Here is a 15,873-nt window from a genome sequence, read left to right on the forward strand (position 1 = left end):
ATTTCCTTGATACCTGAATGCCACCATTTTCTTTTTTTTCTTTTTTTTTTTTTAAACCCTAAACTCTTTGTTCTGTAATAATGTAAACGTCTTCTCTTTGCCCTGCCTGCTATCATTATTCTGGTAGCCATATGGCAAAGTGCGTGCAGGTAGTCTGCCTTGGTTCGGAGGGATGTCTTGCTTCAAGCTAGTGGTGGGATCAAGAGCAAGGGGGGCAGTTTCTGCCTGCTCAAACGAAGACTGCTCTTTGGTTGATGGGACTCGTCTTTTCAGGGAGAGGGTGAGACAGTCCATGCCCTTCATGGAAAAGGATAAAGGAACTGAATGTTGAAGTGGGAAGGACAAAAAGAGGGTTGCTGTCGTGCTGCAAAGTAGAAGAGGAGGTGGGACAGTTGTGCTGGGCTTGAAGAATCAGTTCAAAGGGCTTGTTCAATGCAGAGGACATCCTGTGACTTACCGCTATGTGTGCATGCGGTCTCCTTTCTTACCTTGTTATTGTGTCTTTTTCTCTTCACATCTTCCGCTTGCCTCTGCAAACTTTCTCCTTCCAGTTTTCCAAGTTGGCCTCACATAGAGAGCACACAGAGATCCCCATTAGCCAGCTGGTGGCACAGCTTCCTCCCTAAACTGGAAGGAAATGCCCCAGGTGCCTTTCTGGCCCCCTGCACATCTCCTGCAGCCTGTGGGACTGGGGGAGGAATGGGGACAACACCAGTCCCGTGCCGGAGAGCAGAGGTACTGATCCCACTGCCCCTCACACAGTGGACAGGTGGATGGGCACGCTTCCCTCAGAAACGATCCCCAGCTGTAAAGTGAGGGACAGGATGGAAACAGGAACACCATGATGGAAAAAGGTGGAGCTTCCTGCTTGTCCTGGATTGAGTGACACAGGACTAATTTCTCTTCTAATGCTTGGGAAAACTGCACCTTTAGAAGACTCTAGTGTCTGAATTTGTGAAAAGATTTACTTTACAGCCAGTTAGACTGTGTGGGATTCAAGGTCTCGGTATTGTTGAACCTTGCCAGGTGCAGGGATGAGGAGGAGCAAGGCCTGGGCACTTGACCCAGGCTGGTCAACAGGACTATTTCACACCATGAGCGTCACATTCAATATACATTAGAAAGTTTGCAGTGTAGTCCTCTCTCCCTTGCCCCAGTGCCAGACCCCAGAGCCCTTCCCTTCCTTCCAAAGCCACAGCGCTCGCAGTGTCCGACATTTGGTGTCCACTGCTGGGAGTGCACAGCTTCTGCTGATAGAATTGGCTGAGTATAATCCTTGTATATTTTATATTAGTATCAGGATCAATAGTGGTTCTTCAGTATTATTGATAATTATTTAGTCTTATCCTATTAAATCTATGTATATTTCAACCCTCGTGTTTGTTTGTTTTTCCCCAGTTCCCTGTCCTGGGTCGGGAGGATTCACTGGGCGATAGAATAATTGTCTAAACAACAATAAATTGGTATGGGTTTCTCAAACCATAACACTGCCCTATACATCATTCCCTTCAGATGCTTTATTTCTCAATTTCCAGCCTGATGCAACCTGTGAGGGTCAGGTGTAAAGAGCATTTCACATGCAAACACGTTAAGAAGTCACCAGAGGAAGGATGAGAGATTTGTCACCTTTTTTCAGAGGAAGAAGTTGATGCCTGACTTGGTGACACCTGGCTTGATAAAGACACATTTATGCCTCCCTGGAAGTGAACCAGGGCTGAATTCAGTTCCTGGGAGCGAGCAGACAGTCTGGAAGCATTTCAGATCAAAGTCTGCCAGGAGCCCAAGGAACAGACTATGAGTCTTGACATATCAGGAGCACCCTAATGAATGCAACCTGAGCCACGGCGTGCGGAGGAAGCTTTTAAGGAAGCACTGTACCTGCTCAGGGTAATCACTGCACACCAGCAGGGGACAGGTGAGAGGTCTTGCTGCTTAAGATGGGTAAGGGTTGGAATCTGTTTAGCTTTTTAAAGTATTCCGTAAATATCATCTATTTTGGATGGATATCTATGGATTTGTCATAGATAAATGATTTTATTTGTGATTTTGCTTTATCTCTACTGGACTGAGTGGGATTTCGGTGTTACTGGTTGCCTGCTGGCATTGCTTGCTGAAGGTTACAATGAACTGTCACCCTGTGGCCACCTAGCTCATGTCAGGCTCCTGACATGTTCTCCAGAGTGCTAAAGGATAGTGATAGCCTTGCCTGCCCCGTTTTGGCTGCAGGAGCGAGGTCTCTGGTGGAGGTCAGGGATGGCAGAGGCATCCTCTGCTGGCAGAGGTAACTGGGGACACTGTTTGGTGTGTAATGAGAGAGTGTCCCCAGGCTCGCTCAACTCCTGAGGTTCCTCAAGGTGTCTGTCAGGGGTCCAGTAAGAATCCCAGTGACGAGCAGGAACCTTCCTGCCTACTCCTAAACCCCCTCTCTTTTGAGCTGGAGTTGGAACAAGTGACTATGGTTTACTCTGAAAGCACCACAGCCCTCCACCCTGGGAGCTGAGCTATTGAAGGATGAGAGATGTGGTGCTGAGAGAGACTCCCGGCAGGATTCCGCAGCAGCCCCAGTCCTGTCAGTGTGATGGCAAGTGGCAGAGGCATCACTCTGGGATATGGGGAACCAAAGCCTAAAAGGTACCTTGAATACAAATTTCTGCACAATGTGATGTTCTTTCTGCACAATGTGACTTCTGCTCTGGCTTGGCTGTGAAGTGCTTCATCCCAATGATAAGGGATGGAAATAGCACCAAGGCCATACTACGTAGGTAACTGGAAGAGATGTGATTTGTAGACTAGCCATACATAAATCTATTCTTACCCCTCTCATGTTTGCATTACAGTCTTTGGGATTATCAGAAGCATCAGAAACACGCTGCGTAACTGCTCCAGCTTGTCACCTCCCAAGGTTTTCCTGAAGTAAGATTCCCTGCACACCTGCAACAGGGTGAGGGAGATGTGACCCCACAGCATTAGAAAAACAGCAACACAAGTGACACAAGGAGGAAAAACTCACAACAAGTAGATCCATCAGAGGACTGACTTTGTACCTGCGCCAGAGCAGCCTCCCTCCCTGCTGATGGCTGGGTCACCCTCCGGGCTGGGGACAGGCTGTGCTCGGCTGGGTGAGGTGGAGGGAGAGGCAGAATGGGGGAAGAAGCGGGAGAGAAAGCCCCAAACTCTTTGTCTTCTGCACAGATCATGGTATCACATTACTATGATGCAGTTCGCTGCCATGAACTACTCGTTCATATTGCCCCACACTTACTGCAGGGGGTAGGTCTTCACGGTGGGAGATGTGCATCCTCAGGCAGCCTGTGCAAAACACAGATTTTTTCTGTGAAGCTGCCCCTTCCATGGCAAGGTCAAAGCCTTTGAAGAGGCACCAAAATCTTATTTGGTTTGTGGCCAAAGGATTTCCTGTCTGCCCTTTCTTTCCTTGCATTCCCTAAACTCAGCCAGAATCAGAAAGGCTGACTCCTGGGGAACAGCCTGAAGGCAGAGGGGACACAACACCGCATGTGTGGATGTGGGCCGGCGTGCTTGAGATGCTTCCTGAAGTGATAATTCGAAAGGATGTTAATCTAATAGACTGCTGCTTGGTACAACAAACACAATGTCACAGCGGATGGCATCCCTGATCATAGCTTAAAGCACGTTCATTCAACTCCTGCCTAGCTTGAAGGCGTTTCCAGCTGTTGTTGTCCTTGCAGACACCTGCATCTCTCTCTCATGCACTGTGCTCCCCTATGCTCACGTGAATCTCACGTGAGGGAGCCGGGGAAAGAACTTGGCTGGAAAACGGCCAAAAGGCAAACTTGCTCTTCTAATCTGACTTTCAAAAGGAAAAAAGGCATTGGCACTCAGAAATGAATAGCCATGCTGGTTTTGCTATATGCCTAAAGAACAGTTACAGAACAAAGGAACACATTAAAGGAAAACAGAGGAGTTTTGGGGAAAAAAAGCTAAAGGACAGAGGTACCACCTCTGTCACCAGTTATGCACCAAGCAGGCACTTGACCAGTTCAGGTAATGCCTTGCTGTGTGAAAACCTTCCTGCCCCAACACACAGGATTTTTGTTTAGCTGTAATCCCGTAATGTCTGATCCTTTATCTTCCAGCACTGAATCTCTATTTTGTCCTGGAGGAATGACCCACAAGATGAGGATGGATGAAAACATAAGCTAGACCAGCCTAGGGAGCTGGGACGGAGTCTCAGCAGGTCTCTGACGTGGTGTAAAGTCATGTGCTGAGTATAACTCTAAAACTAGTCTCTCCTTTGAATTACAGACCTCAGCATTGTCCTGGAGAGAAAAATACTCATGCTCCTCTGCTCTGCCAGCTGAGCTATGGAGGGGACTTACTGAAATAGCATCAAGAGTGGCTTATGCTGAGTAGACCAAGGCTGGGGAGAAACGTGACACTGGGAGAGGGCTGTATCTCTGCGAAGTGACAAGCAGATGCCAGCTGGGAAGCCTGAGTGGGATCCATGCTGTGAAACGCAAGTCGCATCTCTATTGAACATCACTCTCCTTTCCTAGTGACGGAGGGGTTGCTGGGCAGTGGGGTTTAAAGGGGAGTGCTATGGCCTGTTAAGGCCAGAGCAGAAATCAAGTCTGTCCCTCAGTCAGAATTCACGCTGTTAAAACTCTGCGATTCCCTTTTCCCTAGATTCTGGTATGCTCAGGAGGCCCCCTGGCACTGCCCCGGCTGTGCCACATGTGTCCAGCCCCATGTCACAGCACTGACTCCTCCGCTGCTCACCCAGCACTAAACACCCGTGTTATTCCATAAAATGCATGAGTTCAGGGAGGAGCCATCATTCCTTCCTCTCTGCTAGCAGGGGAGACATGTAGCCATGATCTACAAACAGGCTCCCATGGGACACTGTGACGACAAAGTAGAGGGGAAAGGGCCAGGGCTGCATTTAAAAAGCAGAGGACTACTGAAATAGTAAAGCACTTGGTCACTTACTCTCCAACAGGAAGCGGGATTCTCCCACATTTCTAACTGGTATGTTCTCCCATTTTTCTAACTGGTTTGGTTTTACTTATGTCCTTTCTTCCTTCATATCTCATTCTCATTGCAGGGCGTATTTGGGGGTGTGGAAAAGCAAGCCTGTGCCTGTTATCTGTGAAACGTGTCCCTCACCCTGGAGAGGACCTATTTTTAGGCAGGCAGTAGTGCGGGGCTATTTCTTCCCCGCATGCAGTACTTCCTCCCTGCAGTGCTTCAGACATGCTTTTGTGCCTTGCCTGTGAAGTGTAGATCTCTTTCTAGCAGTAATGTGTCGAGGGGATGAGGGTTTGGGGACCTCTGGGCTTGTAAAAGTTGTGTATGGCTCAAGGAGTGGCTGAACGGCTAATCTCATGTTTGTTATGCCACAGCACCGGCAGTCTGTCTTTTCAGGCTCACCAATTTTGAGACTTTTGAGAATACAGATAATTGCAGGGAAGATGATAAACGCCTCGTCTTAATCACCGTTCAGGCTCACCCTGCCTCCGTGAAGACTATGGCCCGGCCACCATTTCTCATCCTGATCTCGAGGACTGTGAGGAGACCAGGACTTTCTGTTGGGAGGGCTTTCTGTTTCCCTGCGGTCTCTAAAGCCGGGGGACGCTCGGGTCCGCACTGGCCTGCTGGCATTGCTGGAGAGCAGCAGGAAGCCACAGGACCTCCCTTCTCCCACGCAGGCAGCTGGGAGCAGCAACACCATGTCTTGGTGTCCCACTGGTGGCAAAGCCATGGTGCGTGGAAGTGACTTCCCAATGGATTTCATCCACAGACTCTCCTTCTTTCAGAGTCTTTTAATCCAAATCGCTGAGGTTTGTCTGCTGTAATTTATGTTGGTACTGCTGATGAATCTGGAATGAAAATGATAATGTCATCATAATCTGCCCTCTTACCCTACGTTGCTGTCTGTCTGCTGCAAACCATGGAATCTCCTTGAGCATGGATAAGCCCAGAGAAGGCTGCTTTCGAGCACGATTCAGCTGAAGTCAGTGTCCAACCCCTATTTGAAAAAGGGCAGACGTCGTCTCTTTGACTGGTCTTTGTAGCTTGTCCCTGCAGTCCTGTGCTCCTGCACATTTGATGTGCTCCCAGTGACTCGCCCTTAGACATGCTTTGAGCTTGCCCCTGCTGCTGTGATTTTGTATGTGCAAAAGGAAATTTTGAAAGATGTCCTTACCTCCTGTGCTGGCCCTTGTTTTCCTGGAGATCTGAAGAAGTCTCTTACATTGCTTTTAGAAGGTCTCCAAACAGTGACTACATATGGCCTATCATTGTATATGAGGTACACAAAGACAAATATATATGTTGAGTGGTAAAAAGTCAGTCTCAAAACTGTTTTTAAAAGCTCTTGTCTCTGTTGTAAAGGCTCTTTTTCTGCATAAATTGAGTCATGTACAAGGGTAGTTTTGGTATTTATCGTGGGATGTTTAGTGATCACAATAAAATCATGAAATGCAAGATACTGTTTGCAGTTTGCACTTGTATAGGTAGGAGGACTTCATCTTATAGCTGGCTCATCTGCTTAGTAAGTTGTTGCAAATGTAAGTGAAATTTGAGTTTCTGCAACACGCTGGCTGTAGGTGGGAATGCCGGTGCTCACAACCTGCTGCTGAGGACTGCTCACTGCAGGGTAAATGGGCACTGCTGAAAGGTGAGGTGGATGGAGAGCTTTCCCCCTATCTCCCTGAGGGATGCTTGGCTAAAAATGCAAATATTTTGAGTCAAAATAACAAGCAGAGTTAGCAGGATGGGGAGAGGGGAAGGCCACATTTTCATTTTACTCTGAATCTCCCATTCAGGTGGGCAGAAGTGGAGGCAGCGGCCTCATTTTTGTTAGGATGTTGTATTGCTGGGGCAGCCAGGATTTCTCGCCAGAGGTGAGGAGGCAGGGCAAAGCCGGGGAGTGACAGGCATGTGGGCCAGGGGGTCCCCCCATGCAACAACAGTGGCCCCGCAAGGGCACCCGCCAGCCCTGTCCTCCTCCAGCAGAGCTCTTGTGCAAAGCCCTCAGGTGAGTCCCACCAGCCTTGGGAGTACAGCGGGGTGGGGGCAAGTGTCGATCCCTGCCCTGGGGACAACAGGCAGCTGCCCATTTGCTTTAGACAGCTGCCAGTAGAGGTGTCTGCCTGCCCTGGGCTGGGTGGCAGGGGTGGCAGGGTGCTTGCTCGTCCCTGAGGACAGGCAAGAGGTGGGGTGGCAGCAGACCAGGGCTGCCCATCGTCCTGTGGATCAGGATGCTCCGTGCCACCCACCACATCCATGTGAGGATGCCTGGACAAGGAGCCTGATGGTTGCAGAGCGGGTTTTGTTTCTGCCAGGCTCAGTGGGGCAGTAAGTCACATGGGAGTTATCCTCTGGCAAAAATACGCTTTTTCTCTTTGTTTTCCAGTCATGCAAGAGAGCCACAGGACAGATCTTCTGTGACTGACACACGAGAGCTTCACAGCACTGGTACAAAATAAGAGGTTGCAAAGGGGAATTCTGCGAATGCAAAATCCAGAGATGTCATTACGGCATTGAAATCTGAACCTGGACATCGATCAACCTCTCCTTCCTCCTCCAAATCCCTCTCCTAAACCCTCTGCTTTGCAGCCAGCCTTCCAGGCTCTCCTGGCCGCCAGTCCACAGCCCACAAGCTGTTATTCATCTGCAAAGTAGGGGAGTTAGAAGCAATGTCTGTGAGAGCAAGCATATCTCTAGGAACTAGTGTTCTGATTGTGTCAACGAAGCCAGATAACGTTCCTGGGCAAGCAATACTGCACAAAAAAAAACCACATTAAAAAATTTTATCTTCTTCTTGGTGATGGCTGGCAGACATCCAGAGTTTCTGTCCAGGAGTGGGGTTAAAGCAGGTCCTCTTGCCCTTTGCTAGTCCCTTGAGAGATGCCTCGGCTTGGTTACTCTTTGGAGTGGACAGCTGTGCGTGCTGGTGGTCTTCCCTTGTGGGGGTGGAAGGGGAGGAAGCGGAGGGTGACAGGGCTGCCAGAGAGACAGGAGGGTGCCGGGCTTTTTCTTGGTGCAAGTCTTTCAAAGTCCAGTGTAAGCCATTCCTGCTGAAGACCGTCTGCAGGACCATCCTGTGGCTCTGCAGCCTCTTGAGCTTTGCTCTTCTCTTCCTCCTTGTTGCAGCATGGTCATACAACCCATGGCTTTTCTGGCCCTTCTTATCCAGCCTTCGTAAGCATGGCCAAGCCTCCACATTTCTTTACCTAGAAATCACTGCTGTGGTTTGTAATACTTTGGCAGAAAAACCTGTACTAATTTTTCACGTGTCTGAACTACATATTCCTACAGAAAAATATTTCAGCTTAGGCCTGGCTGCAGAAGCTGGGTTTATCTTTGTTTTATCAGTTCCTTTTTGTGGTTGTGCTGTTTATTATCTGTTCTATGTTAGCATGCTTCAGCATACAGTACGGGGAAAACCAGCAGCAGACTGTCCCTCACCTTGCTACCATCGGGTGTCCTCTACAGATGCATCAGGTGTCACACTGCCTTAACAGAAGGCTTTTGTGGACTACCACAGGTAAGCGTAAATTCACCAGAACTACATCCCAGAGGCACATTGCACCCTGAAAGATTCCTCAGTTCATTTTCCAAAGGGCTGGCACAGCGGTGTGATCCCCCAGCTTTTTTCCATGCTGTGAACACCCTCTTCCCTACATCACCATATGCAGGTGTTGCTGTGCGCTGACATTTCTAACCTTCAGCTTTTCCTCCCAGAATTTCTATGTTTTTGCCTGTGAAGTGAGGTGGAAGTGCCTGCCTCGCCAGGCGAGGACGGCTTTCCTCATCTAATTCAAAGCCCCTTAATTAGAGCAGGTTTTGATGCACAAGGGGCAGCTGACTCAGAGTTAGGAGGGTAGGAATGAGGCGTTCAAATTCTTCCAGATGCAAAAGTCACCTCTGACCCGGCCACAGAGGGGAGGGGAAGAAGAGAAATATCTTCTCGCTGTTGCCAAGAAAGGCTCCCGGCCAGCCCTGCCAAAGCCCCAGCTGTCAGCAGCTCAGCTGCCGGAGCAGCTTCTCCCGCTCGGCTCCGGGCTCTTGCCTGCAGCAGGCAGTCACAGCAAAGGCGTGATTTCAAACGGGTTTAACTAAGCTATCACAAATCTCCCGTGAATGCAAGACTTCAGAAATAAATCTATTTGTTTTCATGTGACTGCTGACAAATGGGTATGTTTACGTAGGGGAGATTCCAGCCCGGTGGGCTGCAAGTGGGTACAGGATTTCACCCAAACACTTAAAAAGTATGGAAGGCATTGAGAAGAGAATAGTCAATAGTACATTCAATCGAACGTGATTTATTGGCATTGCATGCAGAGAATAGTATTCATTTTCATGCGGAAATCAATGAAAACCTTTGCTTTTATATTTCCCTGCTCAGTTTCCAGACTGGTGTTGCATGCAAAGGGCCCTGCTTTGGAGTCGGGGTCTGCCCCTGGGCGCGCAGGGAACTCGCTCAGCCATTCTATAGCATATTTCAGATGCAAGCCTTATACAGTTATAAGGCAGAATAAACATGAGTCCTTTCTACAAGACACTTAACAGAGGAAGTATTCTAGTTATTGATTAAAAGGGAAGACAATATTCTGATTACATGTACAGTACGGTGGCAAAGTGATTTTATACAGTACATGCGGGGACTTTGGCTTAAACATGAGGATGAGATATGTATTGCTTGTACAGTTGTGTGATAAATTATTGGCAAGTAGAAGCACAGATGGCTTTCCCTTAAGATCAGGCATCACATGCCACAAATTATCTGGGAAATTGTCATTTTAAAAATAACTCTGGAACAAGTGCCAAGCTGAGAGGGATATCAGTGTCTAATAAACAGATATAAACACAGCAGTGCCCAAAACTAAAATATATTTGAAATAAACTAAGCTTTGAGAGAGCACATAAAATTAGCACCTATTCTCTAGCAGTACAAATGAAAGCTTTTCATACTGTATTTCTTCTGTCTCTTTCTCATCAGGAAATTCAAATCATGTTTTTGGTGCAAATTTAAGCCACTGTGGAGTTAATGGCCTGAATAGTCGTGTTAGATTCTTAAGTTACAGCTCCTAAAAAAAAAAAATAATCATACCGGAAGAAATCTAAGCACAGTTATAGGCAGGCAATTTTTTTTAACTAGTTTTCAAGGTGGTGACATGTTTATACCCTGAAGTGTCTGAGCTGCGGAGCAGGAGCCCATCGCTCCTATTGTCTTCTCCAGCAACCGCGTGTGCCTTGCACCTTGGAAAGGCGAGATCCTGGAGCCTGCCGAAACACAAAGTTACACAAAATTACATCCTGCATCTCAGGGCCATGGCTGCTTGCTCAAAACAGAGTATTTATTAGGCGGCAGCTTGTGGCTGAGCAGGTTGGGGCAGCCCTGAGCCCTCCATCGCCGTGCAGAGATAAGGGGGAGAGTGGGTGGCGTTTGCTTATTGTTCGCCCTCCTCCTCCTCTTTCCTGAGGGGTGAAGGCCGCCATGTGCGAGTGAGGAGAGCCAGGGCCCCGCCGGCTGCCCCCCCGCCCCCGTCGCCCCGTCCAGCCGTCACCTGTCCCAGCCTGTCCTCCTCTCAACGCGCTTATATGGGCACGGCAGGATGGCATCTCGTGACGCTGCGCTGCTAAAAACAGCCCCGGCTCTCTTCAGCCCCTCGTTTAAACAATGTCCTCCGGCCAGAGCAACCCAGAGAGCCCCTGATCGCCGCACAGCCTTGGACTTATTTCAAGGGAAATTAACCCGGAAACCCCCTCCGCGAGGCCCTGATCCTGAGCGTATGCCCCTGGAAAAGCTAGGGATGAGCACCTCCCTGAGCTACAAGTCCTTCTCCAAAGAGCAGCAAACCATGGATAACCTGGAGAAACAGCTGATTTGCCCCATCTGCCTGGAGATGTTCACCAAGCCCGTGGTCATCCTCCCCTGCCAGCACAACCTCTGTCGGAAATGCGCCAGCGATATTTTCCAGGTAGGTTTCTCCCTGCAGAAAGCTCCTGCTTCCCCAGCGGCACTGGCTGAAATGGATGGAAAAGCTGATTTTTCCACATATTTTGGTTGATTGCTGTTAACAGTCAAAGGCCGGGGGCAGGGGGTGGGGGGGCGTGTGTGATTTAAAGCAGAAGTTGAGTGTCCCCAGGGGCCAGGGCTGAGCTCACAGCAGATTACACAGAATCACAGAATGGTAGGGGTTGGAAGGGACCTCTGGAGATCATCTAGTCCAACCCCCCAGCCAGAGCAGGGTCACCTACAGCAGGTTACACAGGAACGCGTCCAGGCGGGGTTTGAATGTCTCCAGAGACGGAGACTCCACCACCTCTCTGGGCAGCCTGTGCCAGTGCTCTGCCACCCTCAAAGTAAAGAAGTTCCTCCTCATGTTTAGGTGGAACTTCCTATGTTCAAGTTTGTGCCCGTTACCTCTTGTCCTGTCCCCGGGCACCACTGAAAAGAGCCTGGCCCCATCCTCCTGACACCCACCCTTTAAGTATTTAGAAGTGTTGATAAGATCCCTCAGCCATCTTTTTTCCAGACTGAAGAGACCCAAATCCCTCAGCCTTTCTTCATAAGAGAGGTGTTCTAATCCCCTAATCATCTTGGTCGCCCTAAATTAGATAGATTAAAGTGTCACCTGTTGGCTGGGGAGGCATGGCCACCTGTGTGACCTGAGGAAACAGCCCCTCACCTGGCAGAGGTGCTTTTTGAAAGAGTTTTTCATGTTTTTTCATGGCCTTACTCACCTCTCCTTGTGCTGCTTGGCAAGCGCAGGCCTCCAACCCCTACCTGCCGACCAGGGGAGGCACAACCGTGGCATCGGGGGGCCGCTTTCGCTGTCCCTCCTGCAGGCACGAAGTGGTCCTCGACCGGCACGGCGTCTACGGGCTGCAGAGGAATCTGCTGGTGGAGAACATCATCGACATCTACAAGCAGGAGTCCACAAGGTAACGAGTGAGCGTGTGCCCTTCAGGGGAGGTTTGCCACAAAAAGCAGACATGGCTTAGGAGACTGGTGGCTTTTGGTCTTTCTGCTTTGGCACATGTGAGGTTGATTTAGTTGTTTTCTCTCCACAAGTGAGGACAAGTTTTGACTCTCCACAAGTTTTTTCTCCACAAGTGGGGAAAGGGATCGTGCTGCCATGTGTGCCTGCTGTTTGCTGTGCAATGAAGCCAGCTCTCAGTGAGTGAAGAAAACCACGTCCAAATAGATGCTGAATTTCCCTGCTTCCACTTACAGCAGAGGATTGTGCCATGCTTATTAATATGAACACTTGCCCACGCAAGCACAGTCCTTGAGGTCAGCACGGTTACTCACACGAATAAGGGAAAAGTAGCTAGGTTTGCATTGTTTATTTTAAAAGCAGCTCAGATGACTCTTATTTGTCTTTAACCTGTGTATTCTCATGCTAAAAAAGGGAAAGAAATTTCAAATCTTGTTAGAAAATCCTGAGGGACAGACAGCGCAAACGAGAAGAAAAGTGAATTTCCTCAGAAGATACCCTGCATTATAATGTCAAATCAAAACTCAATTAAAAAAACCTCCATTCCATTCCTGTCAGCTTGGGATGTGAACTCATGAAATCAAGCCATATTTAGGACTCCATAAAGAGAAGGAATAGCCAGAAGTAATACATATCAGCACTGTGTGGTTGTGCACAAGAATCAGGACCCCCAGGGCAGAGGAATGGGTTAATTCTAAAAAAGTAAGATTACTCCTGAATGTTAATTGGCTGCATTGTATGTGTAACAGATCCAGCAATAGAAAAATGTTGCGCTCTCATCTCTTTTGCCCTGAGATGGGTCGGGCAGATGGTACCACCTTGGGGAACTTAGTAGGGGCTAAGCCTGGTCCCTGGATGCCAAGCAAGCAGCTCTCACCCAGGGAAGCCACCTGTTGCCACCAGCGTGCATACATAGGGCCAGTTTCGTGTGGCAAGGTGTTTTGTACACCTGAAGGAAGGTGTAATTCTGGCCATGTTCTCTGACAGTCTTCCCATCCCACCCCAGAAAAGGGCTGGGTTTCACAGGCACAATGAAGTGATATCACTGGAGCAGGTGGACACAACTGTTGGAGCCTGGAGCCTCTGGTGACTTAGGGCACTTCTACCCTCCTCCGGTAGAGGAGGACAGTCACCAGCAGAGAGGAAGTTTCAGAGCCCGATGGTGGCTTTGGCTGTTCTCAGCTGTTTGAATCCCATCGGGGACTGAGCATAGGTTGGAACTCCAAAGCTTCAGAGAGCACAAAGTTGGCTTAAAATTGTCCTTTCTGCTGCCCTTCACACTCACTGCCAAGAGAAGGTCAGCTACCCTTGTGTGTGTCATTGATACCCAAATATTATTTTAGTCAGGAAAATCTCGGAGGAAATGAATCAGCAAAGCTGTGGTGATGGACTTTGCTTTTGACCAAATAAGCTGGACATGTGTACCTCATGTCTTTATTGGTTTTGGGTTGTTGTTTTTTTTTCAGCTCGCAGTTGTATTTAACTTAAAAAATAAAGAAATGCACCTTCTTTTCCTATGTAGTTCATGGGCAATTGGAACAAAATTCAGTTAAACAAAAATGCAAGAGATTTAGTAGATATTTTTTTAATTCCACAAAAGTAAAACACAACATGATGAATAAAAGGTGAGAATAGAAAAAAAAAAATATGAGCATATATTAGTTTAGATACTTGTCCAAAAAGGTTCATTTATTTGGTCTGCTAAAGTGCTTATTTAACCTTCACATATGACCTTAGGATGAAAGTTATAATCAGGGTTACGTAGCAGCGACAATGCATAGCAGCATTATCTAAACTATTTGGTATTTTGTATGCCTCAGCTGCTTATCTCCCTCTGCCTAACATTCCTCAGGCTCCCATGAGAGTGTAGGCAAGATCTGCCATGGCTTTACTCTCTGCAGTCCCACCAAACCCAACAAGTCAAGGGAAATCAAGTCCTCTCCGCTTCTTCCTTTTGTACCAGTCTCTTCCGAAGGGATGGCTGGGGTCTGGCAGAGGTACATAAGAGGAGGGGTGAGACGTGACCTTTGCCTCCTTGTTTCTTCCCAAGACATCCCTTCAAACTGGCAGCACCCGTGACTTCCAGTCAGAGCCCTCATCGCCCCCAAATCCTCCTGTGGGTATAATTCACCATAACTGCATGTGCCAGAATGATGCCAGCTCCTAGCTGCATTTCACATGAACCTAGGAGAGAGTGAGGGGAATTCAGCTCAGGAACAAGCTTTGTCTCCTGCTTAGGTGAAAATAATTTATTTCAAAAATATTTTTTTAAAATTTGAGTTTCTATTTGAATTAAGGAATTGGGGTTTTTTTTAAATAAAAGCTGGGACAGGATCTGGGCTGTGGGGTTGAGAGTGTCTGCCCAAGCCTTCACACACAGCCCCTCTTATTAGAAAAAAATCACATCATCTGGTCTTTTATCCCATTGCTCATCAAATTCCAGCTGATGGCAGCGTAGCCCGTTGCCCAATTTAGAATCTAGTAGTAATGCAAGGAAAGAAACCTTCAAACAGGATGTGGCTCCTACAAAACTTTAAAGGAGGGCAAAGGACCGAACCCAGTGGAAACAGAGTTGGCTGAAAAATTAAACCAGTGTTTGAAAGTCTGTAGGCCACTGATTACCTGAACCATCTGAGGAATATCAGGGTGCCTGCTGCCACCAGGAAAGAGTAGCAACAGGAGGCTGTGACTTGTCGCAAGCTCTGGCAGCCTCTAACAAGCTTGGCTGGCTATTCCTGATCAAAAAGTGCTTTGTTTCCAGCTGAATCCTGATCAGAGAGGGTGAAGCGCTTTTTCTGCCTTCCATCTACCAGGGAGAGCCCCAGGTACAGGCTGGCCCTGCAGCCCCGAGCACAGATGGAGCAGTGTGTGCAGCAGTGTGCACAGGAGGGACCAGGCACTGGGCTGAAAGCAGCGTGCGTGGGCTCTGCAATGGTGGTGACGTGCTGCAGGATGGGGTAGCCAGCACCACCAGGAGCAGCTATCCCTGACACCTCAGAGACCTCAGCCAGAGCTCCCAAGGGAGGACATGGCTCTCAGGACAGGTTGCAGGGATGCCTGGGGACCTCAGATAGGCTGGGCCAGGGAGATGGGCTCCCTGCCCACAGGTTGCCAAGCAAGGGAGCTGCAGAAGACCCAGAGACTGTGCCATGAGGAGAGCGATCACCTGGATCTTCTCCAAATCCCCAGAGACAAGGCCCCAAGCTCACCTGTGCCGGTGGTTTTCTTGGGCCAGGCATTCATGATAGTAATAGTGTAACAGAGCTGCAGGAATCCCTATGTCCATATGACCTTTTTTTGTCTTCTCATTTTTCAAGCCTCATTTCTGCCCTGAGTATTGATGGGCTGTTCACTGCTTTTGGGAGAGTCCATCATTGTGGTTGATTTCCAAGGACTGTCTCCTCCAAGCTCAAGAATGGTCCATCCCCATATACAGGAACTCAAGCAATGCTGGCAAGATACTTGCATTGATTAAAAAGAAGTTCCTGATAAAAATAAAACATTTAAAAAGAAGATAAAAAAAGATGGACTAGTGACTCAGGAATATTTTAAGACACTATCCAAGCATGTACAGATGGAGTCAGGAAAGCCAAACCCCACCTGGAACTGAATCTGGCAAGGGACGTGAAGGCTAACAAGAAGAGCTTCTACAGGTACATCACCAGCAAAAGGAAGATTAGGGAAGGTGTGAGTCCACTGCTAAATGGGGCAGGGGCTCCTGTGACAAAAGACACGGAAAAGGCCAATGTACTCAATACCTTCTTCACCTTGGTCTTTACTGGTAAGATAGGCCTTCAGGAATCCCAGGCCCCTGAGACCAGTAGCAAAGTCTAGAGCAAGGAAGACCTACCCTAAGTGGAGGGGGATCTGGTTACAGAATATT

At 48.4% G+C, this 15,873-nt stretch overlaps 1 protein-coding gene across 4 annotated transcripts in view; it reads left to right on the plus strand.

The window, feature by feature from the left end:
- The first annotated feature begins 10,594 nt into the window (after positions 1 to 10,594).
- Positions 10,595 to 15,873, plus strand: part of TRIM55 (tripartite motif containing 55) — a 39,454-nt gene continuing 34,175 nt past the window's right edge. For 2 of the 4 annotated variants that reach the window (XM_063326978.1, XM_063326976.1), the window contains exons 1-2: positions 10,597 to 10,967; positions 11,762 to 11,934. In XM_063326978.1, coding sequence (XP_063183048.1) covers positions 10,602 to 10,967; positions 11,762 to 11,934 — 539 coding nt within the window. In that variant the 5' untranslated portion in view covers positions 10,597 to 10,601. Of the gene's footprint in view, positions 10,968 to 11,761; positions 11,935 to 15,873 lie in introns of all 4 variants that reach the window. The other 2 variants (XM_063326979.1, XM_063326975.1) reach the window with 2 other exon arrangements.

The sequence above is a fragment of the Chroicocephalus ridibundus genome, chromosome 2, assembly GCF_963924245.1.
Source record: "Chroicocephalus ridibundus chromosome 2, bChrRid1.1, whole genome shotgun sequence".
NCBI lineage: Eukaryota > Metazoa > Chordata > Aves > Charadriiformes > Laridae > Chroicocephalus > Chroicocephalus ridibundus.